The sequence below is a fragment of the Arabidopsis lyrata genome, assembly GCF_000004255.2.
Source record: "Arabidopsis lyrata subsp. lyrata unplaced genomic scaffold ARALYscaffold_3, whole genome shotgun sequence".
Taxonomy (NCBI): domain Eukaryota; kingdom Viridiplantae; phylum Streptophyta; class Magnoliopsida; order Brassicales; family Brassicaceae; genus Arabidopsis; species Arabidopsis lyrata.
The window spans coordinates 4304895-4330006 of record NW_003302553.1 but is presented as its reverse complement, the minus strand read 5'-3'; the positions used below and the strand labels follow the sequence as shown (position 1 = coordinate 4330006).

Genomic DNA, 25112 nt, shown 5'->3' with positions numbered 1-25112 from the left:
GAAAATATTACACACATTTATTTTCAGTTTGATTAATTATACATTCTGCAGAAAAGTGTATTTACTAAAAGATGCAACATTTGTCATAATAAAAATGTGTTATATAATAAAATAAATAGTTTAATTATACACTTAGCATAATATGTTTAATACTAAAGTCAAAACTTAATTCAATGGGCGATTACCTGAAACAGAAATATTTTGTTATGGGTCACAGAAAACCATGTTGGGCCGAAGGAGATTTATATACCTATTAAAGATGGGCCTACTACATATTTGACCCATTACGTGAGATTTGTTTGTATTACAATCTTCAACATCGGAATCGATGTCTGATAAAACAAAAAAAAATTACAGATGTTATTAAAAAAAATCTTGTCGGTATCGACGATTCTTTTGCAAAATTCTCACAGATTCCATATAATTCGTCTTTGTTTATACTTTTTGGAGATGTAATTGTTCAATCGGAAAAGAGGTTTGTCTTTATTTTGTTTTAAGTGTTGTAAATTTGTCAATTTGTTCTGAGGATGTTTTTTTTTGTGTTTCTTCACTGTCCTGGCTTATCTATTTGGCTCTAAATCGTTGTTGAGTAATGTTCTCTATACCTTGCATAGATTCGTGTTTGAGGATAATCGATACGGCGAGATGTCCCTCTACACGCTTAATTGCATGTTCGTTAAAGACCGACAAGCTTCCGCTCGGTGCTGCCGTCACTCTCTCCGGTGGCCCCGTTGTCAAGCGGTCTCTACAGAAGAGGCAGGTTCCACTCATTAGAAAACCAATGTGGAGTTTTAGGGTTTGTTTATTTCTCTAACCCGAATGATCTTGTTTGGAAATTCCAGATTGGTGATAAGCTTTTCAAACTATTGAAGAAATAGAAGCAGAGAAGTCTGCTATTGAGACTGATGTTGTACGTTATTTTAAAAGCTTTTGGTAGAGACCGCTTGAATCTTTATTATATCTAGATTACATAGCAACTGATACATCTCATTTCGTTTTCTTTGAAACGTTAGCTAAAGAATCATCCTGTCTCTATACAAATCATGATTACAGATATTAATTTTATTCAATTTGGAATCTATATTTTGCGATGTTCACTATATTTTGAAACCTGGAAATAGATCTAATTAATTTTGTTTATATAATAATTGCAGATTGTTACAGACATTCTTATGTGTTTTCAAGAGAAGAGAAACCAAAGAGATAAGTTTTTGAATGATTATTATTAAACATCACAACTTTCCTATATAGAAGATAACAACATAGTTATTATTATCTCTATACTATTAAAAGAGAAGTACAAATGAAAATGGGTCGGGTTAAAATCAGAAAATTGACCCGAAATTCTGAAATCGGATCTTTGAAATTTTTTTGGAATATAAATTCGAATTAATAAAGAAAAATCGAAATAAAATCAAATATTTATGGAAATCAAATAAAATCTTATTGTACTTATGGTAACTAATAATAAAAGCATATTCCAAACAATATTATATATTAATTACGTATAATAAATTTGTTCATATATTTTTGGGACTAATTCCATAACAATCAACGTTTTTGTCATTAATTTCGCTCATGTTAGCCAATTATCATTAATTGAAAGATATTTTACTTGCTTCTAAAGATTTCTAGAAAATTTATCACAAATAACCCATCTGTTTTATAAATTAAATTGATATTTTTATTTTGGTCGTGTAAATTAAATAGATATTTTTATTTTGGTCGTGTAAATTAGATAGAGATGAAATCCATGTAACTAATTTTAATTTAATTAGATTAAATCGAAATTATGATACCGATAGCTTACTTAAGAAGTTTAATTTTCAGTTTATAAAAATTTCTTGAATATGATTTTAGAATTATTCAACAAGATGATAAGTATTTATTAAATTTTGTAAATCATGAAAAATAATAATTAATTTTTAATCATTATACTTCATCTTTCGATCTCTCATCTAACAAATAAGATACATATTCTATTATTACTATGTCCAAACTTCATTTTGTTGTATGACTAAATAATATTCCCATTAGAACTGTCAAAGCGAGTTGATTCGTCCCGTTAAGTCCATTTTGCGATAGACAAAAAATATTTTGACTTGTAGTTAGTCGGTCCGCACGACCCGCAGGTAGCATATATGAAATACAAACCCGTCCCGCGAATGTATGCGGATTTGCGGGATTGTCCATGGATTTTGTTTAAATAATTTTAAAGTAACCAAAATTTAAAATACTACTAAAATAAATAAATAAATCAAAATACTATTAAAAGTTTGTTTAAATTACCACATGTTGAATAAATTATAATTTTATCAATAAATACTAATATGCGGGCTGATCCGCCAACCCGCGGATGAAAACCGATTAAACCTATGACCCACTGCGAATTAATCCATGTGGCCCGCTTATTTGCGGGTTTAATATATTTTCCCAAATCTGCCCCATAGTGAGATGATGTGGGCTCGACCCGCGGTTTTTGATCTATTTTGACTGCTCTAATTCCCATGAATCGTCTAATTTTAGAATTTTAAAACACAAAATTCTATTTTGTAAATCATAATTAATACAATGGGTATATTTATAAATAATTTTACATTTTCTCTACAATTCGTTATTATGAATATTTATAAGTATACTATACGATTCGTTCTACTAAAAACACATACACAATATTAAACGCAACGTATGTAAACCAATATTCTCCCGCGGTGGACCGCGGGTCCGATCCTAGTTGTAATTAGTAAAGAATCTTAAGATATAATGAAGCACATAATCTATACTTACAGCCTGATCTGCAAGGATCATTTCTGTTGTTTCACCAGTGAATTGCATGTATTGTGTCTAGGAATTTTCACTTGGATCTTCCAATTCGTCTTGAAAGGTCTCACATCAGCAAGGGTGGTGATACCGTGATTTTGAGCCATGGTTACGAAATAGTAAAAAGTGAAGAATGCTTTTATGAAAGGTTAGCGTGTTTCTGAACTTTCACATTAGGCGTCTATTTATATGAGTTGAGAGAGGTAAGAAGATTTTAGGGTTTAGAGAATTAAATCAACAAACGTATAAGGTAGATGCTCGAATTTTAGGGTATATTCTCGATTTAAACATATATCAATATCTAGTTTTTAATAGAGTTTGGTAATTGAATTTTTTTGTTAAGATAAATAATTTGTTTAGATATAAATTGGGAAATCGTGATTATGATAAATTGGGCTAAAAAGATTGTCGAGGATTTGTTTGTTATGGAAATCTGTTGAAATTTATGTAGTTATGGATATTGAATGATTTTGTTTGTTATGGAAATCTTTTTGAATGATAACTAACCATTTTGTTTATGTGTCATTAATATCCAGAGTATCTCAAACAATATTGGAATTAATTGTGAGGTTGTGATAGTCGGCGAAGCCCATTTGTCAAATATGAAGCCCATCTAAAATGTCATCCAACCCATTAATATTGAGAGGGACTGTTATTCGGATCATCCAACTCAGCAAATATAGATCCGCGTGTTGTTTTGTTTGTAATATTAGAAGATCCGATTGAAGATCCAAGATCCGCGTGTTTCTTAAAATGGGAAAAAATTTTCTACCCTTCCACGTGAATTTTTTTTGTTTCTTTATATTCAAATTTTCAATGGTATTTGTAAATATTCTACCAAAATAGGGTTACTTATGTTTTAATGATTCCCAATTAATAGTATAGATACGAGGTGGCGAAGACTTGGAGGGTCCTTTTCTAAGTTTCTAGAGACGTAGACACTTTCCCAAAATTCCTAAACGAATAATATATCACTTCTTTGACCGATGGTCTCAAATCACAAGATTGGATTACAGACTTCCGGATAAATTTGGGTTGCGGTAATTAACAATTATTTTTGGATTTAATATTTAAGATTAGACTTATAGGAAAAAAAACCAATCAAGAGATTAGAGTAAATCGAAATACACACTCTTTACGTGAATAACCGTAAAAGAGATTTAATATAACGATGAACGAGTTCAACAAAAACTCTTTAATTTACATTTTTTTTTAAAGGAAAACAGAAGGATGGGGTCAGACTTGGGAGAGACAGGATCAGGACATGCCAGCTATGAACCCACCACCATTGCTTTAAATCACTCATCTCCTAAATAATTAAACTTTCATTATAAAAGCTAAAAAAATCTGTATACTTTATTTGGGGTTTGGTCCCTTCAATGATTCCATATAGTATGCGACTTTATTAAAATTGGTAGTGAATAAGTTGGGGTATGATTAAGAAGAATGTAAGAGCATCAGATCCGCTTCATTCTGATTCTGCCTTCCCATTGTCTTTGTCTCTTTTGGTTATTGGTCTCCTTCATGTCATTTTTCACATTGTACTATTGCATCATTGATCAATCACAAACCTTAGAACAAGCTAGTAAAAAGGGAATGACCAGTTTTAGCAATTCCAATATACTTTCAGTGTAAAATGCTACAAGCAAACTCAGCTTTAAGAACAAATCTACAACAAAAGGCAACAACATGAGAGTTTTTTTTTTTCTTTTTTGTTTCATCAAGATCAATTCTTTTTCCAATCTTGAGTTTGTCCGTACGGATGTACAAAAGTAAACTCATCTTTACATGAAATCTTATAGAAGAAAGCTACAAGGGTTAATACTCTCATCTTTACTTGAAAGACCGCTTCAGATACATAACTTGATCGCCACCAGATAATACCCGATGCCAAGAAAGATCAGCAGACTCAAATCAATGTTCTTGATGACTGTAGAGACATTTTGAACCTATAAAGGAATCAAATTTACCACCATTTATTAACCTCAGAGAACTTCAAATTTGGATCAACATTGCAAACTATGGTTTTACAAAGACAAAAGGGTCAAGAATCAGAATCCTGATGAAGTGTTATATTACCGGAAAGATTTTGACTTTCAATCGTCTCGAGTTGGGAATAAAGTTAGGACAGTTCTCCCTCCATTAGCGTTTGCAGATTCCAAATCCTCAACGTAATTACCAACTGGACTATGCAATGATGGTGTAGACATTCTGTGAATTGGTTGCTGCTGCTGCTGCGGCGTTTGCCTCACCGCCAAGAACGAAGGATCAAACTTCCCATTCGCCGTCGGTGATCCAAACCCATTACTAGCCGGTGATCCAAATTGACCATTCGTCGGTGAACTGAATCCACCGTTTGTCGGCGAGCCAAAATGCGCAGCTGCGATTTGTCGGTGGAACTGAGGCGGTTGTAAATGAGGATTAGCCGCTGCTGCAGCCGCGGCAGCCGCAGCAGCCATTTGTTGTTGTTGTTGAAGAGTAGCAATGGGAACAAAAGACGGCATGAAATGATCAGAACTGGGAACACGATTAGGATGAAGAAAATGAGCAGGAACCGGAGAGCTAGCGAAGAGACGATCAGTAGCCGGATCTGAACCAGCTCCACCACCAGAAGACAAACCTTGCATTCTCTTAAGATAAAGTCTATACTTTTGCAAATGACTCGCAACGTTTTCTCTAGTTAAACCATCAACACTCATAAGCTGCATAATCGTTTTAGGAACAGCGTTCTTAATCCCTAAATGCGCAACAGCATCAACGAAACGTTTATGAAGCTGCGGTGTCCAGACAAGACGCGGTCGTTTTAAGGTTCGTGCAGGTTCATCTCCGGCAGCTCCTGAGCCTAGATCTGCTGAATCTGCAGCGAATTCGGCTGAGGAATTGGCTTGTGAAGATGGAAGCTGAAGCTGAGATGGTGTAGGAGGTGTGGTTTGGTGATGATGGGGTTGATTTGAGTTTCCGTTTCCGTGATTTGGGCTTCGTATATCGAAGGCTAGAGCTAGATCGGGTGAGATTAGAGATTGAGAAATTGGCATGAGCTCTTCTGGTGATGGAAGTTCCTCTTCCCATCTTGCGAACCAGTCTGAATCGTCTTCTCTCATTATCTTCAAAAAAACAGAGGAGGTAAAAAGCTCGAGTTTTTAAGTGTTGATTTCACAAACCCAGAAACATTTGAAGATTAGATTATAGAGAAAGTAACAGATTCAGTGAGATGAGAATTAGAGAATTCGATCTGGAGAAAAAGGAACAAACTTTCCCGGAAAATTTAACAGAGAGAATGAGAAAAAAGGTTAGATTTTTATGAGTCTTTGTGGCTTGAAGAGGAAGAGGAAAAAGGAAGAAAGAAACGGAATCTGAGAATTAGATGATGATTGAGAAAGATGGAGAGAAGTTCGAGGTGGATCTTCTTTTTCTTTCTTTTTTTTTTCTCTTCTTAGCTTTTTTTTTTTTGGGTGTACTCTCTCAGCTTTTTCAATCTCTGATTTACGATGAGAGTACTTACCAAATCTACAATAACTTACATTTATTTGAGTTCTGATTTTATTACATATAGTTTTTCGGGAGATTTCAATCATGTCAAGACTCGACCGACGCTAACTTTGGCGCGTGTTGTCCACTTTAGAATCGATGAAGTGAACCTGAACCACTTCAACTGGTTGGTTTGATCCTTTCTTTTGATTGCCTTTTTCTTTAATTGGAATATACCCTAAATCAATATTTTTTTTTTAATGTCTGGATTTATTATTTATTACATTGTTACATAGACGATTCTACAACGGACAATTTCTTCCGACCCTAATTAGTTCCACGACAGACGATACCTTCTTCACCTTCTTCTTCATACTCACCTCCTTCACCTCCTTCTTTATGCTTTTGATGGACACTTCCCTCTCTGCGTAGAATCCTGGCGAACGGCTATAATTGTACATCGCTGGAGATCTCCTGCACACTTGCCTCCAATAATCTGCAAATTTATTAATAAATCGCAGTATCTGGGACTCGAACCCCAGACCTTTGGGTGTAGAAACATTAATTAACCCTTGTTCAACCAATGGGACAAGGTGTTTCCACACCCTAAATCATTATATAAAATAATTGGATTTGACACTAAATTAATAAACCAAAATCAATTAATCTTTGAGGAAGACCCTGAGCAAGATAAGGAGAGAAGACTCTGCAAAAATACTTTCCAAATTATGGTTCTATCGTGATTACAAATTTTGATCAGTGTATAGATAAGTTATGACTCGGTGCATGAGTTTGGACTTTGAAAACATAAAAACATTATAAATCTTTTGGCAATAAAAACTTGTATACTTGGCTTACATATTTCTTAATTCTTATATTCAGTCTTGTTCTATACTTCTATATTATAAAAGTTACTTACAACATTTTAAATAGGTGATACTGTTAGCATGTCATTGTCAATAAATAATTATGTAATTGGAGAAATTTGAATGCCCAATTTTGGGTTCACTTGCAAGCAAAGACAAGAACAGTATTCAATAATAATAATTATTCAAAATTGTGAAACTAAAACATATTAAAAAGAAGGATCATGTTGTCAAAAATGAAATAGAAGAATCCTATGTCATTAATATCATCATCTTTTGGTTGAACAACATTGAAAAAAGTTTTTAACAATCGGATTAATGTTTGAAATTGATCCGTTCCTTGCAAAGATACCAAAAAAAAAGTAAAAATCATTTGATATCTCAAAACCATACTTGCTTGATTAGAACATGTGCATCTATTTATGATAGACAGACCATCAGTCGCCTGCATATCATAAGAATCATAAAATGAAGAATTAGCAAAATACCACGAAAACAATTACAAAGCTAGAAAATTAGCGTGATAGAGATCAAGAAGAATTTTATCATCAAGTAAGTAGTTGTCTTCCAGGATTTGTAGAATCAAGATCTACGAAATGGGGTTTTGAGGTTGAGTACCCGACATGATAATATGATGAATCATTACAAGGAACGTAGTGAATCTTCTTCCTGCTGTATAGTGCTCATTTTTCATGATCTAAGCAGAAGCTGAGATGATGCTGAAACCCTATACATCGATTCCAAGTCCTCCATTATCTTCTTTTTCTCTTCATTATTCTTGGAATATTTCAATGAGATTCCCACCGTCTTCAAACACTTAGAGTTTTCGAGGATGTAAGCGACAAATTGTTTCTCTTCTCTTGATCCTCCAAAGTCTATCCACTCAAAGTTGTCAAGGCGAGACAACAAGCATCCCGGTACAGAACTTGGTTGGTTCCAAGAAAGTGGGACTTCTCCATGACGACCATCAAAAGCCTAGGAAGGAAGAATTATAATTAAACACGTTTAATATAATAAGTTCAACTACGTACATCAAAATCAAACCTTGTTTCACGAAGAGGGAGAGGTACGTACAGTGTTGATAATAAGAGCTTTTAGTTTAGGAGCACTATGAAGCAAAAGCACAAGTGTCTCCATCCAACAATGCTCTGAGGAAGAAGGATACAACTGAAACTTTCTGAGCCGAGAGAAGTTAATGGTGCTACAACACGCAACCTGCAATTGAACGAAACAAGACACAACATAAGTAATTAAAACGATCACAAAGAAAAGAACAAATATTACGAGAGAAGGATATCAAAATGGTTGGTTTACCTTGATATTAGCCAAATTGAGACACGTGACAGATGACAAGGATGTCAGAAACTTGTCTTTCACGTGAGTACGGAAAACCACGGCCGATAAAAGGCATGGCATATTCTGGATCGAGATATTGTTTCCTAAAGGGTGGTCAATGATTCTAAGGTATTTTAATCCCGGGGAATCTATAACCAATGACCTACCATAACCATCATCCATATACCCCAAACTCCGTAAAGAAGGAAGTTTCACAATGAACTTTGTCACATTGTCACTCTTATTTCGGACCACACACAAATATCTGAGAACAGGGCAACTCGATAAAAGCCTAACATGAGAACCTTGGTCTTTATACACCACAGAGACAAGAGCCAGCGATTTAAGGGATGGGAGGCAAGGTAGAGAAGGAACATCAACGAGAATCTTGTGTGTTAGAGTCAACTTCACAAGAGCTTTGCAGGTGTAAAGGCTCTTAGGCAAGCTGGTAGGATCTGCGGTTGGTATAAATCTTATCTCTAGAATTAGCTCTCGAACGAAACGTTCAACCGCATTTAAGACCCACTTTCCGACATCAACATCAACAGGACATTGTTTTCCCAGATGGATACGCAGTCTTTCTAGTGAAGGTGCCTTGTGTAGTTGCAGTGACTTGTCAAGGAAGTCCCAAACGCTAGTCTCGTCTTCGAAGTTTTCTTTGTAGTCGAGTTTAGGCAACATCGTCCAGACAAAACGCCATCGTTTCGATAAAATCATGGTGGTCACCGCATCTTTTGTTGGGATTAGACACAGTATCTGCACCAGCAAATCGTCAGGCAGCGCACAGATCCAGGCTTCTGTTGGCATCTCTTAAGATCTTTTTTTTCTAGAAAAAATGGGAAATAGCGAACACAATGAGATCAGGTGAGCCAGAACCCTAGGCCCTTTTAACACTTCTGTCAAGAAAGAAAACCCTAATTTGATTCAATTTTCTCTCGCAAAATTGTTTGGTAATTGTTTGGTGACTATTGGGCCTATTCCATATATTTGTGGGAAGACCATTTGGTATTCTTCTTGGACTTTAGAGATAGGAAGATCCCTTTGATATTTTGATTCTCACATTTTAGGCTTGTGCCTTGTATAACACCCTCTAAGGAAACCAAATACATGAGCACAAAAATAAGGAAATTAGGACGAAATAATTGAAGAATGGGTTGTTATATGCGGTACCATACCTCAGAAACAGAGAAAATGCTTCAAGGCCAAAAAATATCGATCTCCCTCCAGGACATAATTTCTGATGTAACAAAAGCATGAAAAAGATCATATGTCATCAAGATTATCATCATCTTTTGGTTGAAACAACAATGAAGGTTTGTACCTTTCTGATTGATCTCTAATAAGAATCATTTTCAAGTAAAGATACCAACAAATCCTCTCTTCTTAATCTCAAACAATATTTGCTAACGAACATTTCCATGCTCATGATTCATAGAAAACAATCGCCTGCTTCATTAGTTCATCATAAATATCATAAAAATAAATATTTGGAAAAAGACAGAAAACAAATGTGAGAAATTAAAGTTGTACATACCAAAAAAAAACAAAGAAGAAGAAGAAGAAGAAGAGAATATAGACATCCAGTAAATACTAAGTTTTGAGGTTGAAGCCAACATGATAATATAATGAATCGTTAGAATAAGGAACAAAATAAACCCGATTTCTCTGCTTCTCTATAATATCTCCATCGGAATTCAGCAGAAAAAAGAAGCTGAGATGATGCTGAAACCCTATACATAGATTCTACGTCCTCCATTATTTTCCTTTTCTCTTCATCATTCTTGGAAGGTCTTAGTGAGATTCCCACCGTCTTCAAACAGTTTGAGTTTGCGAGGATGTAAGCCAAAAATTGTTTCTCTTCTCTACTTTCTCCAAAGTTTTTCCACTCAAAGATCTCAAGGTGAGACAACAAGCATCCCGGTACAGAACTTGGTTGATTCCATGAAAGTGGGACCTCCTCGAAGAGATCATCCCGACCCTGAAGATAATCCTGAGAAGAAACAAAGAGGATTAATTATAAACAATTTAGTCCATCAAAAACAAAACTTGTTCGACGAAGAGTGAGAGACACTACAGGAAATGTGGGTATTAATAGCGGCCGAAAAACGCAATTATTCATCTACCATAGCGTTTCCTTAAGCGCTCTGACATCGCCCGTTATAGAAAGTCGGACACTTTTGATAGCGGTTTTGCGTTGTGCAATAGTTAAGTATACAACGATAGCGTTTAAGACGCTGCTATTATTAATATTTATAATAACGTGTAATAATCGTTATGATTGGGTTGTACCTATTTTCATAATTTGTTTTTTCTGTAATATTTATATTTGATTAATTATTTCAGTAATATATATTTTTTACAATATTTTTATTTTTGTTAATTATTTTAATTGTATTTAAATCAAAAATAAAATAAAAAATACAATATTTTATTATCATTATTACATGAAATATATACAAAAACCTTTTATTAAAATACTACATCAATAAAAATATACAAGATCGATAAATCTCCTATCTTCATCTACCCCTATGTCTCCTATCTTCATCTTCCTCCTCTGTCTCCTATCTTTTAGAACCACAATGAGCAAACAAAGAACTCATATACAAAAAGGATCACTAAACTCAAATCAAAGTCACAGACCAAAGGCATAAGAATCTAGTCGTAGATTCAATCTATTAATGCACGTTTGAGCTAAAGGCTTGATGTATTCTCGAATGAAGTCTTGGATCTGGACGGTTTCTCCGGTGAGTCCAGATGCCTCAGCTACAGTGACTTTGTTGTAGCAATGCGAGAAGGAGAACACTTCTCCTTCAATTCCAATGCTGAAGTCGTTCGCTATATCAGCTGTAGATACCGCACTCCTAGAAGCCCTCAATTTCTCACTGCATAAACTCATTTAACCAATGATGATGATTAGCTTTTATCCAGCAAGATTGGCTTATATATAATTTGCCATGAAAATTGAAAATCTTACATTTCTTTCTCCATCTGCTTCCGAATAAACTCCTTGGTGTGTGCAGTGAGTTTATCTGTCTTGTTACAGCAAAGGAGGACTGAAATCTTGTTCTTGACAACATTCGCATTGGTCAAAATATCATATAGGTACCTATTGCCGGAAAAAACATTTTTTTCAAGAGTGAGATGCAAACATGTCTTTTATGTATGTGTGTGTGGGAGAGAAAGAGAGGGTTTAAAATTACTCTGAAGCTGCACGACAGTTTGGGAGGAACTCCAAGGCATCCACTACAAACACAATGGCAGCTGCTTGGGGCAAGAATTCTTCAAGCTTGGGTCGAAGCCGAGAGTGCCCAGGAACATCAACAAGATGAACAGGATTGATTTTTCCTTTCTGTCGCATAGAGAAAGCACATGACGTGGTTTGGTAATGTGTTAGTCCATCCCATCACAATCATCTGCACTTGTTGTTTAAGATAAAACAAAGTAAGAATCTTTACCTTAGTGTTTTCAGTGTGAAGAACGAAAGTGCCTTCATTCGGTTCCATTGATGTTACAGTACCCTGGTGCGACGATCCATCTCGGAGCTGCCAATCAAACAATTATCATGTTATAACTCCCCAACAATTTGCTTAGGCTGAAACAAAAACCAAATCATAAGCATCAATAGCTAACTGCCGACAACCTCAGCCACAACGGACCTAACCCAACCACCGGAGATTGTCCGGATTTCGTTAATCCCGACAAATGCAGATCTAAAACACCGGATTTAACCACATAAGCTTAACCGACGCAACCGGAGAATTGATTTCGCTGTCACCACCCTCAGCTGCGAGATCTGCCGCTCAATATCCGTCACGGAGATGACCGAACCCATAAACCCAAATACACGACTGATATCTGCCTTGAGCCTCCGTCCTCTAACAGCTCGGAATCAATAGAAGTAGCCACCTTCGCCTCGCGAGCCGGAAAAGAAATTCGAAGATGTCCTCACCGCCACCTTCTATATCCTCCAGGACCTCCACTGATCGGAGATGTGAACGGGAAGCCAACTGTTTGATTTTCACATAAGAGAAGGATACGAAGAGTCAAGGCAAAAAGAAGAATAAGTTTTAATCAAAACAAGGAGAAAATCTTAACCGTTGGATTTAATTCATCAATGGTGGCGAATAAGCCAAAGTTCAATCTCAGAGGTTAATGCTCATTGGCTAAGAAAAAGAACGGCTCAGATCAAAGTTATCAAGACAGATCAACGGTGTACATTAATCGCGTCAACAATAAGAATGGACGGCTGAGATCAAAATCGGCGCGATCTAACGGTGTATGATTCGTCCCATAATCTGGGAGGTTACTTCTCATTGGCTAGTAATGAAAAAATCAGAAAATTATCATATAAAATAGTTTATTAATGAAAAAAATAGAAATTATTTCTATAAAAATTCAATATAAGTATTTCAATTTTTAGAATATTTTTTCTTATAAGTATAAAATTTTAAATTTAAGAACAACTAATATAGGTTAGTATTCCAACTATCTAACTTATATGTCCATAAACACTAAGGCATATTTTAGGGTTTAGGGTTTAAACTTTGGGGTTTAGATTTTTTTACTCAAGTATTATTACTTTAAAATAATTTCATTGCATTTTATTTTGTTAATTTATAAAAAGTGAAATATGTTTCAAGATTGAACTTCCAACCCTAAACCATATACCCTAAAACTAAACCCTAAATCCTAAACTATTTTTAAAAATGAATTTTATTTATGTTATTATTTGTTATAATTAATATTATTACTATTTCAAACAAATAATCCAAAATCCTATACCCTAAACTCTTTAAAATTATAACTTTGTTATTATTTATATAATTATTAATATTATAATTAAATATTTGTGTCTTTTTGAGATATTTGGTTATATTTTTTTTCTTTCTTTTTCCTTTATTTTTTTTTTACAAAATTCGAAAATCATAACCAAAATCTTAAAATCCTAAAAATCATTTAACTTGAAACCTAAAGTACATGCCATAAAATAATTGATTCAATTTTTTTCCAGTTAAGATGTTTTAAGTTTGTGTATTTGTGTTTGCATTCTCAGATATATTTTTACCAAGAGAAAACATATGCCATTAGTAACATAAGAAAACAAAGTCAAGTGCATGTAATAAAAGAAAACACAAAGTGTTCGACACTTAAACTAATTGTAATAGCCATCGTGGATCTCTGAGAGGCTTCTATAGCTCCTAATGGAAGTCCATCAAAGGACATTGCTTCAGGTGGTGGATTTGGTAACGAAACCACAAGCAACAAGAGGTTTGGATTCTTCACTGTCACCTATCAAACAAACTCATAAAATCAGAAAACTGAACAAGAGCATATGGATCTTATACAAATCTTAAGAGTGAAAAATTTCACCTGAACATGGTAACAAACATCATCAAATGCAATCCACTGATAAACAAACTCATAAAATCAGAAAACTGAACAAGAGCATATGGATCTTATACAAATCTTAAGAGTGAAAAATTTCACCTGAATTCTACAAAATCTACAGGATGTGGTCGGAGTTAGCCTCAGGTGTGTCTTTTTCACTCGGCAGTACAACTTGCCAAAACATGGCTAAATACTAATCCCATTCCTCTACAATCATTGTTCCTTTGCTGCTTCCCGTAAAAACATGAAAGTCTATGTTAATCGCACTAATAAAAAAACAGTCCAAAACAAAAAATGCAGACTTTGCCAAAGAGAAGAACCTAAGAACATACTTAAAGTGCATCTACGATATAAAGCTTCCTATGAGATCAAAACAAAGTATCAGTATTTAACCACCTTGCACATATGAAACAAGCGAGTATCTTTTTCTCCTACCCAAATAAGAAACTAAATTATCATGAAAAATCTGGTCATAAAATAACTTTGATATACCTCCTCATGTTCATCATCAAACCAAATAAAGGTTGTGATGAGCGGGCAATCACATCTCCACTTCCTGCAATAAAGATAAAAAAAACAGCAACATGTAAATGTGGAAGCTATACAAACGAAGTACAAATGGAAGTACCACAACCGGTGTATTTTTACCTGGATGACACCACAAGATCACAAGCAAGCGACATCTTGCCAAAACATGTAACTCAGTTATTCTCATGAGCGTAACTCAGTTGCAAGAAGTCAAGAACAGTCACATAGAGATCAATTAGATATCAATTATTTACCAAAACATTAAAATTGATATATCAAAATGAAACTCATAAACCTTCAACAGAAGTTTCACCAAGCTCTTCCTGCAAAAGAAAAAATTCATCGATGTAAATTAAAACTTTACATGAGACAAATACCCAAAACCCAAACACAATGTCACCGTAAATGTCAAATTCGACTTACACGGATGAAGATCGATGAAAAGTGACAATGAAGGATTGAGACAGAGATCGAAGTACTAGACTGAGATTAAGAAAAAACAATAGAGACTGAATCGAACGAGATGCTGAATTGAACGAGAAATTGATACAGATTGAGACTACACATAAGAGGATCGAGATTGACATTCAGAGAACGAGACGAAGATAGATTTGCTACGATTGAATATGAACATACCTGTTGGAGATCGAGAGAAATCGAAAGATATCGACTGAGATTGAGTTGCAGATTGGAGAATTCGAGTGAAATCAAGTGAGATGTGTTGTTGACTGTGAGAAATCGAGAGAGAAGAAGTTTATTTTGCCTTAAGAAAAAAATGAAAAAGTGATGTTTCTTGTTTTAATTTATTTTGCCTTAGCCAAAATTTCACATTTTTCCCTCTTAACAGATTCAATAGCGGGAATTAAACTTTAGTAACCCGAAAATTGGCTGCGCCAATTTCAGCATGTCCCGCTTAAATCATCTATAGCGTTTACAATTCAAAAAACGCTATCTTTAAATCACGATCAAGTCAAACATAGCAGAGACATAAAAACCGTTATTTTTTAGTGCTATCAATACCCACATTTCCTGTAGTGAGAGGTACTTACAGAGGTTATCATAAGAGCTTTTAGTTTAGGAGCGTTATGAAGCAAAAGCATAAATGGTTCCAACCAATTGTCTGAAAAACCTGTATGCAGCTTAAACTCTATGAGCCGAGGGAAGTTAATGGCACTACAACACGCAACCTGCAATGTGGGATGGAAATAGGTTAACACAAACATAATAAGTAAAACGCAGCAATGTGATGAGTACAAAGAGGAGAAAGAGAGAAGGGTGTTCTAAATGGTTACCTCATTCAAAGACAAATCTAGACACCTGACTGAGGACAGAGATCTCAGAAACTTGTTAGTCGGGTAAGAACCAACTAACAAAATTGCCACATCAAGGTGAGGCATATTCTGAATCGTACAATCGTCTCCTCCTGTGTCAAAGATGTAAACGTAATTTAAGCCCGGAGAATCTGAAACCAAGGACCTATCAGACTCATCAATACTGTCACGTGATGCCAAATCCGTATACGTCAACTTCCGTAAAGAAGGAAGTTTTACAAAGAACCTTGTCACATTGTCAGGCTTATATCGGAACACAAACAAATTTCTGAGAACAGGGCAACTCGATAAAAGCCTAACCTGAGAATCTTCGTCTTTATACACCACAGAAACAAGGACAAGAGATTCAAGGGACGGTAGGCAAGCCGATGAAGGAACATCAACAAAAATCTTGCCAGATAGAGTCAATTTCACAAGCGTTTTGCAGGTGTAAAGGCTCTTAGGCAAGCTGGTAGGATCTGCTGTTGGTATAAATCTAATCTGTAGAATTAGCTCTCGAACGAAACGGTCAACCGCATTTAAGACCCACTTTCCGACGTCCACATCAACCGGACATTGTTGTCCCAGATTGATACGCAAGCTTTCTAGTGAAGGTGCCTTGTGGAGTTGTAATGACTTGTCAAGGAAGTCCCAAACACTTTTCTCGGGGTTGCTCTTCTCGTCTTCGTAGCCATCTGCGTAGTCGAGTTTAGGCAACATCGTCCAGACAAAACGCCATCGTTTCGACAAAATCATGGTGGTCATCGCATCTTTTGTTGGGATTAGACACAGTATCTGCAACAGTAGATCGTCAGGCAACGCACTGATCCTGTCGTTTTTCCGACAAATCCCCGCTTCTGATAGCATCTCTTATGATAATTTTGTCGAGAACAAAACGAATCAACGAAACGCTATGAGATAAGGTGAGGGAGGACCCTAGATTCTTTTGCTACTCGTCGTAAAAAAAGATTAGCCCTAATTATTTATTGAAGTAGAGAGACTCAAATATATTTTCGTGGCAAGATAAGTGTTTATTTATAAGGAAATTTGAAACTCCAAATATGTTTAATATTGGCCAGGAATACATTCTTTTATTACCTTTGCTTGCAAGTATTAGTCTTTTAACCATATTGATATAGAAGAATCTCATGTCTTCTCTGCAAATACAAAACAGAAAATTCCTACGGCTAAGACAAGCTTAGACTCGTTAAGGTATGTTCTATGTTTAAAGAGACCAAAGAACTTCTCAAGGTAAAAATATTTACCTGGTATTTCGCAAGAGCACTAATAAACACATATGAGCACAACAATGCTAAATTGAAGATATGGACTAGATGAAGAACAGTTACATTCTGTGAGTCGCTACAAAATGGTTCATACCAAAACACAATGTAATTGACATCAATGTGAAGAAAAAAATATTCAAATTATGAAGGTTGAGTGTTAAAGTGGGGATCAAAAAGGATTCTGCATCTGTTTTTTTTTACTAACCAAGACTGTGATATAATGAATCAGAAAATTAAGGAGATATATAATTGAAGAAAGGGTTGCCATATGCATTACCAAAGATCAGAAACAGAGAAGATGCTTCAGGACCAAAGATTGGTCTCCCTGCAGAACATAATTTCTGATGTCTGATTTAATAAAAGCATGAAAAAACTATCATCATCTTTTGGTTAAAACAGTAATGAAATATTGTTTTGATTGATCTCTAATAAAGTAATAAGAACCTGTTTCAAGTAAACATACCAACAGTCAACAGATCCTCTCTTCTTCATCTCTAACAATATTTGCTTAAGAACATTTGCATGCTTATTCATAGGCAACAATCGCCTGCTTCATTAGTTCATTATAAGAATCATAAAATAAATATTTGGTAAAACACAATGAAATTACAAATGTTAGCAAATAAAGTTAAAAGATACAAAGACGAAGAAAAATAGTAATACAAAGTTTTGAGGTTGAAGCCAACATGCATGATAAATATAACGAATCATTAGAAGAGAAGCTGAGATGATGCTGAAACCCTATACATAGATTCTACGTCCTCCATTATTTTATTTTTCTCTTCATCATTCTTGGAAGGTCTTAGTGAGATTCCCACCGTCTTCAAACAGTTTGAGTTTGCGAGGATGTAAGCCAAAAATTGTTTCTCTTCTCTACTTCCTCCAAAGTTTTTCCATTTACAGATCTCAAGGTGAGATAACAAGCATCCCGGTACAGAACTTGGTTGGTTCCACGAAAGTGTGTGTTCATCCCCAGCCTGAGAAGAAGCAAGGAGGATTAATTATAAACAATTTAGTCCATCAAAAACAAAACTTGTTCGACGAAGACGGAGAGAGGTACTTACAGAGGTTATCTTAAGAGCTTTTAGTTTAGGAGCGTTGTGAAGCAAAAGCATAAGTGGTTTCAACCAATTGTCTGAATAATATGTACGCAGCATAAACTCTATGAGCCGAGGGAAGTTAATGGCACTACAACACGCAACCTGCAAATGGATGGAAATAGATTAACACAACATAATAAGTAAAACGCAGCAATGTGAACACAAAGAGGAGAAAGAGAGAAGGGTGTTCAAAATGGTTACCTCTTTCAAAGCCAAATCTAGACACCTGACTGAGGACAAAGATCTCAGAAACTTGTTAGTCGGTTGAAAACCAAATTTAGCAGCGCTCACGGATGCCACGTCAAGGCGAGGCATCACAGTTGCCACATCAAGGCGAGGCATATTCTGAATCGAACAACTGCAGTGTCCTCCTAGGTCAAAGATGTCAACGTAATTTAATCCCGGAGAATCTATAACCAAGGACCTTCCAGAATGAGCATTGCAAATATGTGGTGCAAAATCCATATACTTCAATTTTCTTAAAGAAGGAAGTTTCACATTGAACCTTGTCACATTGTCACTCTTATTTCGACACACAAGCAAATATCTGAGAACAGGGCAGCTCGATAAAAGCTTAACATGAGAATCTTGGTCTTTATACATCACCTTGGCAAGGACCAGCGATTCAAGAAACGGGAGGTAAGCCGAGGAAGGAACATGAATGAGAATCTCGCCCCATAGAGTCAATTTCACAAGAGCTTTGCAGGTGTAAAGGCTCTTAGGCAAGCTGGTAGGATCTGCTGTTGGTATAAATCTTATCTCTAAAATAAGCTCTCGAACGCAACGATCAACCGCATTTAAGACCCACTTTCCGACATCGACATCAACCGGACATTGTTGTCCCAGATGGATACGCAGTCTTTCTAGTGAAGGTGCCTTGTGTAGTTGCAGTGACTTGTCAAGGAAGTCCCAAACGCTTTTCTTACCTTCTGAGTTTTCTGTGTAGTCGAGTTTAGGCAACACTGTCCAGACAGAACGCCATCGTTTCGACAAAACCATGGTGGTCACCGCATCTTTTGTGGGGATTAGACACAGTATATGCAACAGTAAATCGTCAGGCAACGCACTGATCCTGTCATTGCAGAATAATGTTCTTTTAATTTTTTTTCCGACAAATCTCTGCTTCTGATGACATCTCTTATTTTTCGTCAGAAGAAGAAAGCCCTAATTTCTTTCGTAGCAAGAAAAGTGTTTTTATACTATTTATAACTCGAATATGTTTAGGAAAAGGAATTGAGTCATTGGGCTTTTAATAATTGGGCTCAGCCCATGTTTTGCAAATTTGGTCGACACTCTATTTCGAGTCCTCCTTTCGCGGCGACTTTGTACTTTAGATTCTTTTAGGGTTTCCAGATTGTATACCCTAAAGAAGCCTCCTATAAATATACACACAGGTACTTCTTCCTCTGCAGAGATTAGATTTGCGAGCTTGCGACTGCAGAAGTATAGTAACACGTCATCTCTGTGCTTCTTTGTCTACAATTTTGGAAAAAGTGGTGACGCCATTGCTCTTTCCCAAATGTAGACAAAGCAATACCGTGATGACGTCTGTTGATGATCGGAACGTGTGTATCGATTGGTACTTTTTTTCTCTGTTTCATGTTTGTTGTTTGATTTCGCTAGAGTGCCGATTTCTTGGATCTTGCTCTGAACTAGATCCTCACTTTAAAACCAAGACTCTTGAATTTTCACAGTTGTTTTTTTTTTTTTTTTTTAATTTAACGGTGAATTTCGTGGTCGAAAAACATTTTATACGCTTCAAAAAAGAAGCAAAACAGAAAATTGTTAATATCGTATCTAGAGCTAATTTCTCGAGGAGGTTAAAACTTGAAACGAGTGACATCACAATTGTAACTCGAAGGAAATTGGACGTGATTTTTTCAAGGACAAACATGTTCTTGACTCTGTTTCTTTTCTTAACATTATTGTTGATCTGGAGTTTATTATTTTCAAAACAGTTGTCATTATTCAGACATGATAGTGCTAATACAACAATACCTTAGAAGCCCTTGTTTGGGACTGGATCTTTTGCAGAGATGATGTATAAAAACCTCTAATTGTAGATGTACCAAACATAGTCATTAGCTTTTTTATATACATGTTTTTCCTCAACGTAATCAATAAGGTTATCCTCCTAAGTCCTAACCCACACACGTCACATGTACATGTTCCTTTAACAATTAATTGTATAAGAAATAAATACCTACCGTATTTTTAATTATAGAGTATTCGATCCTTCATAAAATCCGGAGATTAGTGTGTGGATTCAATCTGTGACCTTCTTCTTTAAAAAGAAAAAAAAAACGGTTGATCCGATTTCATTGAAAAAATGCAATGCATCAAAATGATTTGGTATGGTAGGTTTATGAAAAAATTATATCTTTATCCAAATTTCAACAAAAAATTAATAATAGCATTATCCAAACTAAAGTGGAGAAACATCTTTATCCAAAATAGAAATAGATGAACAGGTGAACGAGGTTCATCAGTAGTCGTCGCTTCTAATCAACATCCACTTCTTCCACGAAAACAAGCAATTCGATCTAACGTGAAAGCAATCATTCCAAGATTCTCTTACTCTAAGCAAGCAATATCCAAACAAACATTCTTATACCTCCACTCTTCTTCTCACCCATTTCTTGTCTCGTTTCCATCAATCCTTTGTCTTTCATTCCACAGGTTTGTTTTACATTTCTTGTTGATTCCAATTCTGGCTTCTTCATTGTGCTTTCTCTTGTTTATGTCTTTATTCTAATTCGTTGCTTATCAAAGCTCAAACTTTATGACCAAGATTTGAGAGATTCTCTAAGGAGAGAATCTGAAAAGATCACACCTTTCCCTCTGAATTTGAGAAAGTTTCTGTCTGGTTTTGTTCTTATAGCCAATTGTGATTTATGTCTGAAGGTTTTGACTTTATGAGTTGAGATTGAAGGAGAGCCACTCTTAAGATTTGTGATTTTCTATCATAGCCTCATTTTATAGCTTTGGTAGATATGTTTTGATTCCAAATTCATCATAACTAAAATTGAGAAGATTCTGTCTTGTTGCATTCCAATGAGGACAAAAAAAACAGTACTGGGTCCTATATATTCTCATGTGTTTATCTTCCTTTTGGTTAAGACAAACTGATAAGTTTGAGCAAAAGAGATTCTCTTTTCTAACTTGTCTTATGTCATAGTTTTCTTTTGTAGCTGGTACCTTCTTTTGAGGCTTTTTTAAATAATCTAACGGCTTTAGCTGATTGGATTCAATGTTTCTATAAATGTCTCTTATATCTAGATTCTTGGTTTATTTGGATGTGGTGATTATGGATATGGAGTCTTGGAAGTTGCTCAGAAGTGTTTGCCTACTTTCTTTTCTCCTTGGCTCTTGTTTTGTGTATCAAAGCCTTCGTGTTGTTGATGCTCAAGAAGATCCAAAACCAGCCGTGACTTTGCAAGTAGATGCTTCTAATGGAGCTGGACGACCCATTCCTGATACGCTATTTGGGATATTCTTCGAGGTTCGTTAATCTAACAGTCTCAGATAGCTCTCTGCTATACACACATTGTGTTCAAATCAGTCTTAAATTTTATATGCTATATATATTCAAATCATTTACAGGAGATCAACCATGCTGGTGCCGGTGGATTATGGGCCGAACTTGTAAGCAACAGAGGTTAGTATTTTACTACTGCTGAAAATCCATGGGAATCAATCGTTGTTTGGCTTCTTTTTCTTACTTTACATGATGGGAAAAAAGGTGGTAGTAATTCTTAAGCAAAAACTTTGGTTTCCAGGGTTTGAAGCTGGTGGGCAAAACACGCCCTCTAATATTTGGCCATGGTCCATTGTTGGTGATCATTCATCCATATATGTAGCTACAGACCGTTCATCATGCTTTGAACGCAATAAAATCGCATTGAGAATGGATGTACTTTGTGATAGCAAAGATTGTCCATCGGGAGGTGTCGGAGTTTATAACCCTGGTTACTGGGGCATGGTGAGTGTCAAGTGTGAACACTTTTCTGTTTCCCTCGGTGTCAAGAGTATGGGTTTAGCTGTTTTTTCATTTTCTATCTTCTGTTAGAATATTGAAGAAGGAAAGAAGTACAAGGTGGCTCTTTATGTGCGTTCAACTGGCGATATCGATGTGTCTGTGTCGTTGACGAGCTCGAATGGATCACTGACTCTTGCTTCTGAAAAGATCATGTGAGAAACAATTTCAGATTCTTCAGTTAAGTCTGAATATGCTTCTTTTGTTGTTTCAATGTGTGAAAGTTTTAATTATATGCTTTCATTTGTTTCAATGTAGAGCTTCGGCTTCTGATGTTTCGAAATGGATTAAAAAAGAGGTTCTTTTGGAGGCAAAAAGTACAGATCCTAGTGCAAGACTCCAGTTAACAACAACCAAGAAAGGGTCAATATGGATTGACCAAGTCTCCGCCATGCCAGTGGATACTTACAAGGTTCTTTTTCGTTCTCTCTGATTCCCTGTAGAGCCTTGAGATGAAAGATTGCAGATTGCTAATAGTGAAAATATTGGAAGAAAAAATCTATCAAATCTTCAATCTTTTTGGTTGATTGCAGGGACATGGTTTTAGAAACGATCTTTTCCAAATGATGGTTGATATTAAACCCCGTTTCATCCGGTTCCCAGGTAATATATAGGGCTAATAGCATATTGTTGCTTATTTTTCCCATAGACGCACTTCTAGTTCCTTGTGGTGATGAAATAGCTAAAGTTTATTCTTCACTCTGGATCTTTGTGGACTTAGGTGGTTGTTTTGTCGAGGGTGAATGGTTAAGTAATGCCTTCCGATGGAAAGAAACTGTAGGACCTTGGGAAGAGAGACCGGGCCATTTTGGTGATGTTTGGAAGTATTGGACCGATGATGGCCTTGGCCACTTTGAGTTCTTTCAAGTGAGACTTTTTCTTTTCTATTTAGTATGAAAATCCTCAGTTTTGGATATGTAACGATCCCGGAAGCTCGTTATCGAATATTAAATGAATATTCTTGCAGATGGCAGAAGACATTGGTGCAGCCCCGATATGGGTGTTTAACAACGGTATTCTTTCATTCTCCAAAACCTTAGTTGTAATTGACTTATATCCTTTGGTCTTCCAATTCTATCAACCTTATTTTTTACCTTTGTGCAGGGATAAGTCACAATGATGAAGTTGAAACTGCCAGTATCATGCCCTTTGTTCAAGTATGATTACGAAACCTTCCTCTGTTTCACTAGTGAAGAAGCCGGAAAACCGAAACTTTTTACTCTTTTTGTTTCAGGAAGCACTTGACGGTATCGAGTTTGCCCGGGGAGATGCTAATTCTACATGGGGATCAGTTAGAGCTAAAATGGGACGCCAAGAACCTTTTGAACTGAAATACGTTGCTATTGGGAATGAAGATTGTGGAAAAACTTACTATAGAGGTTTTGCATTTCTCTATGATCACATTTTGACTTAGATTTTTATTGAGCATCTTTGACACTAAATGAGATTACAATTTTACAGGAAACTATATTGTGTTCTATAATGCTATCAAAAAAGCCTATCCAGATATCAAAATCATCTCCAACTGCGATGGATCATCTCATCCGCTTGACCACCCAGCTGATTACTATGACTATCACGTAAAATTTTCTGTCTTGACAGAAACTGTAAACGTTGTCTTGTGTTCTCTCTTCCGCCTGAAAAAAGTGTTTCCTTTTGTCACAGATTTACACTTCTGCTAGCAATTTGTTTTCTATGTATCATCAATTTGACCGCACTTCACGCAGTGGTCCAAAGGTGCGGAAATAGATCATAACAAAACTTAACTCCGATAAAGACAAGTTGAAGCTTTCGGCGTTTTATTCACTCATGAACCTTGTTTACAGGCTTTTGTCAGTGAATATGCTGTGACTGGAAAAGATGCTGGTACGGGAAGCCTTCTCGCCTCTCTTGCAGAAGCTGCGTTTCTCATTGGTCTTGAAAAGAATAGGTTTCTTACAAATTTCTTTGATCTCAGCTAAAAACATCAAAATAAGTAAAGCATCTGATGATTTTCTTTGTTGCAGTGACATTGTGGAAATGGCAAGTTATGCACCACTCTTTGTGAACACAAATGATAGACGGTATCTCTCACTTACTTTCCACTTTTTTTTCCGTTCTAATGGTAACTCAGGAAGATAAGGCCATAATCTCAAATTCTTGAATTTGGTTTCAGGTGGAACCCTGATGCAATAGTCTTCAATTCCTCTCATCTATATGGAACTCCAAGCTATTGGGTGCAACGGTTCTTCGCAGAGTCAAGCGGAGCAACTCTTCTCACTTCAACACTCAAGGGAAACTCAACTTCTCTTGTCGCATCTGCAATCTCTTGGGAAAACAATGGCAAAGATTACATACGCATCAAGGTAGTAAACCGAGTGAAATATCCGCAGAAACTTTCAACCTGAACTCTGATGCTGACCCCAAAAACTTGCAGGCTGTAAACTTCGGAGCTAACTCAGTAAATATGAAAGTGTTGGTAACTGGATTAGACCCGAACGTGATGAGAGTTACAGGATCAAAGAAGACAGTACTTACATCTACCAATGTGATGGATGAAAATTCCTTCTCACAGCCAGAGAAGGTAAAAAATCAAAAAATGGACCATCACAAATTTGAGTTTTCCTTTGTTCTTAGTGATTAAATCTAATTCGATTTTTGTTTGCAGGTTGTGCCACATGAAAGCTTGCTAGAGATGGCAGAGGAGGATATGACCGTTGTTCTCCCGCCACATTCCTTTTCTTCATTCGATTTGCTGAAGGAATCTGCAAAGATTAAAATGCCAATTTCTGATTCTTCTTCCCATCAGAAAACTACCACTGTGTGAAGAGAAACAATGACAAAGGAAGTATCGCTTCATGTCAAAAGTCTCTTTGTGGTTAAAATCTAATTACATTTTATAATTTAAATGCATAGAACGTACCCGTGTGTATAGATAATAACAGTTTGGTGAATAAAGTTACTTTCTTTAATCATGTGCTTATCTCGACTCT

General features: G+C 35.9%; 4 protein-coding genes and 2 pseudogenes across 5 annotated transcripts; 1 reads left to right on the top strand and 5 right to left on the bottom strand.

The window, feature by feature from the left end:
- Positions 1-4406: 4406 nt before the first annotated feature.
- Positions 4407-6362, bottom strand: LOC9318761 (transcription factor MYBC1). Its single transcript, XM_002882649.2, has 2 exons — positions 4900-6362; positions 4407-4769 (listed from the first exon to the last, which is right to left on the bottom strand). The coding sequence occupies exon 1, from the start codon at positions 5919-5921 to the stop codon at positions 4917-4919; it is 1005 nt and encodes a 334-aa protein (XP_002882695.1). The 5' UTR covers positions 5922-6362; the 3' UTR covers positions 4407-4769; positions 4900-4916.
- Positions 6363-7841: 1479 nt separating this feature from the next.
- On the bottom strand, positions 7842-9995 carry LOC9318760 (annotated as a pseudogene).
- A 947-nt stretch (positions 9996-10942) lies between these two features.
- Positions 10943-14563, bottom strand: LOC9318759 (signal recognition particle receptor subunit beta). The gene is made up of 9 exons (XM_002882647.2): positions 14529-14563; positions 14373-14436; positions 13863-13898; positions 13638-13781; positions 12133-12207; positions 11948-12034; positions 11693-11841; positions 11467-11598; positions 10943-11374 (listed from the first exon to the last, which is right to left on the bottom strand). Exons 1-9 carry the CDS (start codon positions 14561-14563, stop codon positions 11125-11127), a joined length of 972 nt encoding a protein of 323 aa, XP_002882693.2. The 3' UTR covers positions 10943-11124.
- LOC9320878 (putative F-box/FBD/LRR-repeat protein At5g52460) lies at positions 13682-16739 on the bottom strand. 2 transcript variants are annotated; one of them, XM_021031945.1, is made up of 7 exons: positions 16040-16739; positions 15701-15831; positions 15045-15595; positions 14832-14891; positions 14529-14731; positions 14373-14436; positions 13682-13781 (listed from the first exon to the last, which is right to left on the bottom strand). In XM_021031945.1, the coding sequence occupies exons 1-2, from the start codon at positions 16583-16585 to the stop codon at positions 15775-15777; spliced, it is 603 nt and encodes a 200-aa protein (XP_020887604.1). In that variant the 5' UTR covers positions 16586-16739; the 3' UTR covers positions 13682-13781; positions 14373-14436; positions 14529-14731; positions 14832-14891; positions 15045-15595; positions 15701-15774. The 2 variants fall into 2 exon arrangements, with proteins under 2 accessions (XP_020887604.1, XP_020887603.1); XM_021031944.1 differs by lacking the exon at positions 13682-13781 and adding an exon at positions 14097-14107.
- A 980-nt stretch (positions 16740-17719) lies between these two features.
- LOC110229948 lies at positions 17720-19177 on the bottom strand (annotated as a pseudogene).
- Positions 19178-20349: 1172 nt separating this feature from the next.
- Positions 20350-25094, top strand: LOC9320877 (alpha-L-arabinofuranosidase 1). The gene is made up of 18 exons (XM_021031183.1): positions 20350-20783; positions 21384-21606; positions 21708-21762; positions 21884-22086; positions 22174-22295; positions 22399-22552; positions 22674-22743; positions 22862-23007; positions 23108-23153; positions 23245-23297; positions 23375-23519; positions 23602-23720; positions 23806-23877; positions 23967-24070; positions 24147-24203; positions 24296-24485; positions 24557-24703; positions 24788-25094. Exons 2-18 carry the CDS (start codon positions 21412-21414, stop codon positions 24944-24946), a joined length of 2037 nt encoding a protein of 678 aa, XP_020886842.1. The 5' UTR covers positions 20350-20783; positions 21384-21411; the 3' UTR covers positions 24947-25094.
- Positions 25095-25112: the final 18 nt, after the last annotated feature.

Excerpts from the sequence above, each read along its gene's own strand:
- LOC9318761 (XM_002882649.2), bottom strand. The coding sequence starts at position 5,921 with ATGAGAGAAGACGATTCAGACTGGTTCGCAAGATGGGAAGAGGAACTT.
- LOC9318759 (XM_002882647.2), bottom strand. The coding sequence starts at position 14,563 with ATGTCGCTTGCTTGTGATCTTGTGGTGTCATCCAG. Across the intron at positions 12,035-12,132 it reads TTAGGTCCGTTGTGGCTGAG|CTCCGAGATGGATCGTCGCA; the intron begins GTTGTCGGCAGT and ends TTTGATTGGCAG. Across the intron at positions 11,375-11,466 it reads AAGCAGATGGAGAAAGAAAT|TGAGAAATTGAGGGCTTCTA; the intron begins GTAAGATTTTCA and ends GAGTTTATGCAG.
- LOC9320878 (XM_021031945.1), bottom strand. The coding sequence starts at position 16,585 with ATGCTATCAGAAGCGGGGATTTGTCGGAAAAACGACAGGATCAGTGCG. Across the intron at positions 15,832-16,039 it reads ATAAAGACGAAGATTCTCAG|GAGGAGACGATTGTACGATT; the intron begins GTTAGGCTTTTA and ends TCTTTGACACAG.
- LOC9320877 (XM_021031183.1), top strand. The coding sequence starts at position 21,412 with ATGGATATGGAGTCTTGGAAGTTGCTCAGAAGTGTTTGCCTACTTTCT. Across the intron at positions 23,520-23,601 it reads TGGAAAAACTTACTATAGAG|GAAACTATATTGTGTTCTAT; the intron begins GTTTTGCATTTC and ends ACAATTTTACAG. Across the intron at positions 23,878-23,966 it reads CTTCACGCAGTGGTCCAAAG|GCTTTTGTCAGTGAATATGC; the intron begins GTGCGGAAATAG and ends CCTTGTTTACAG.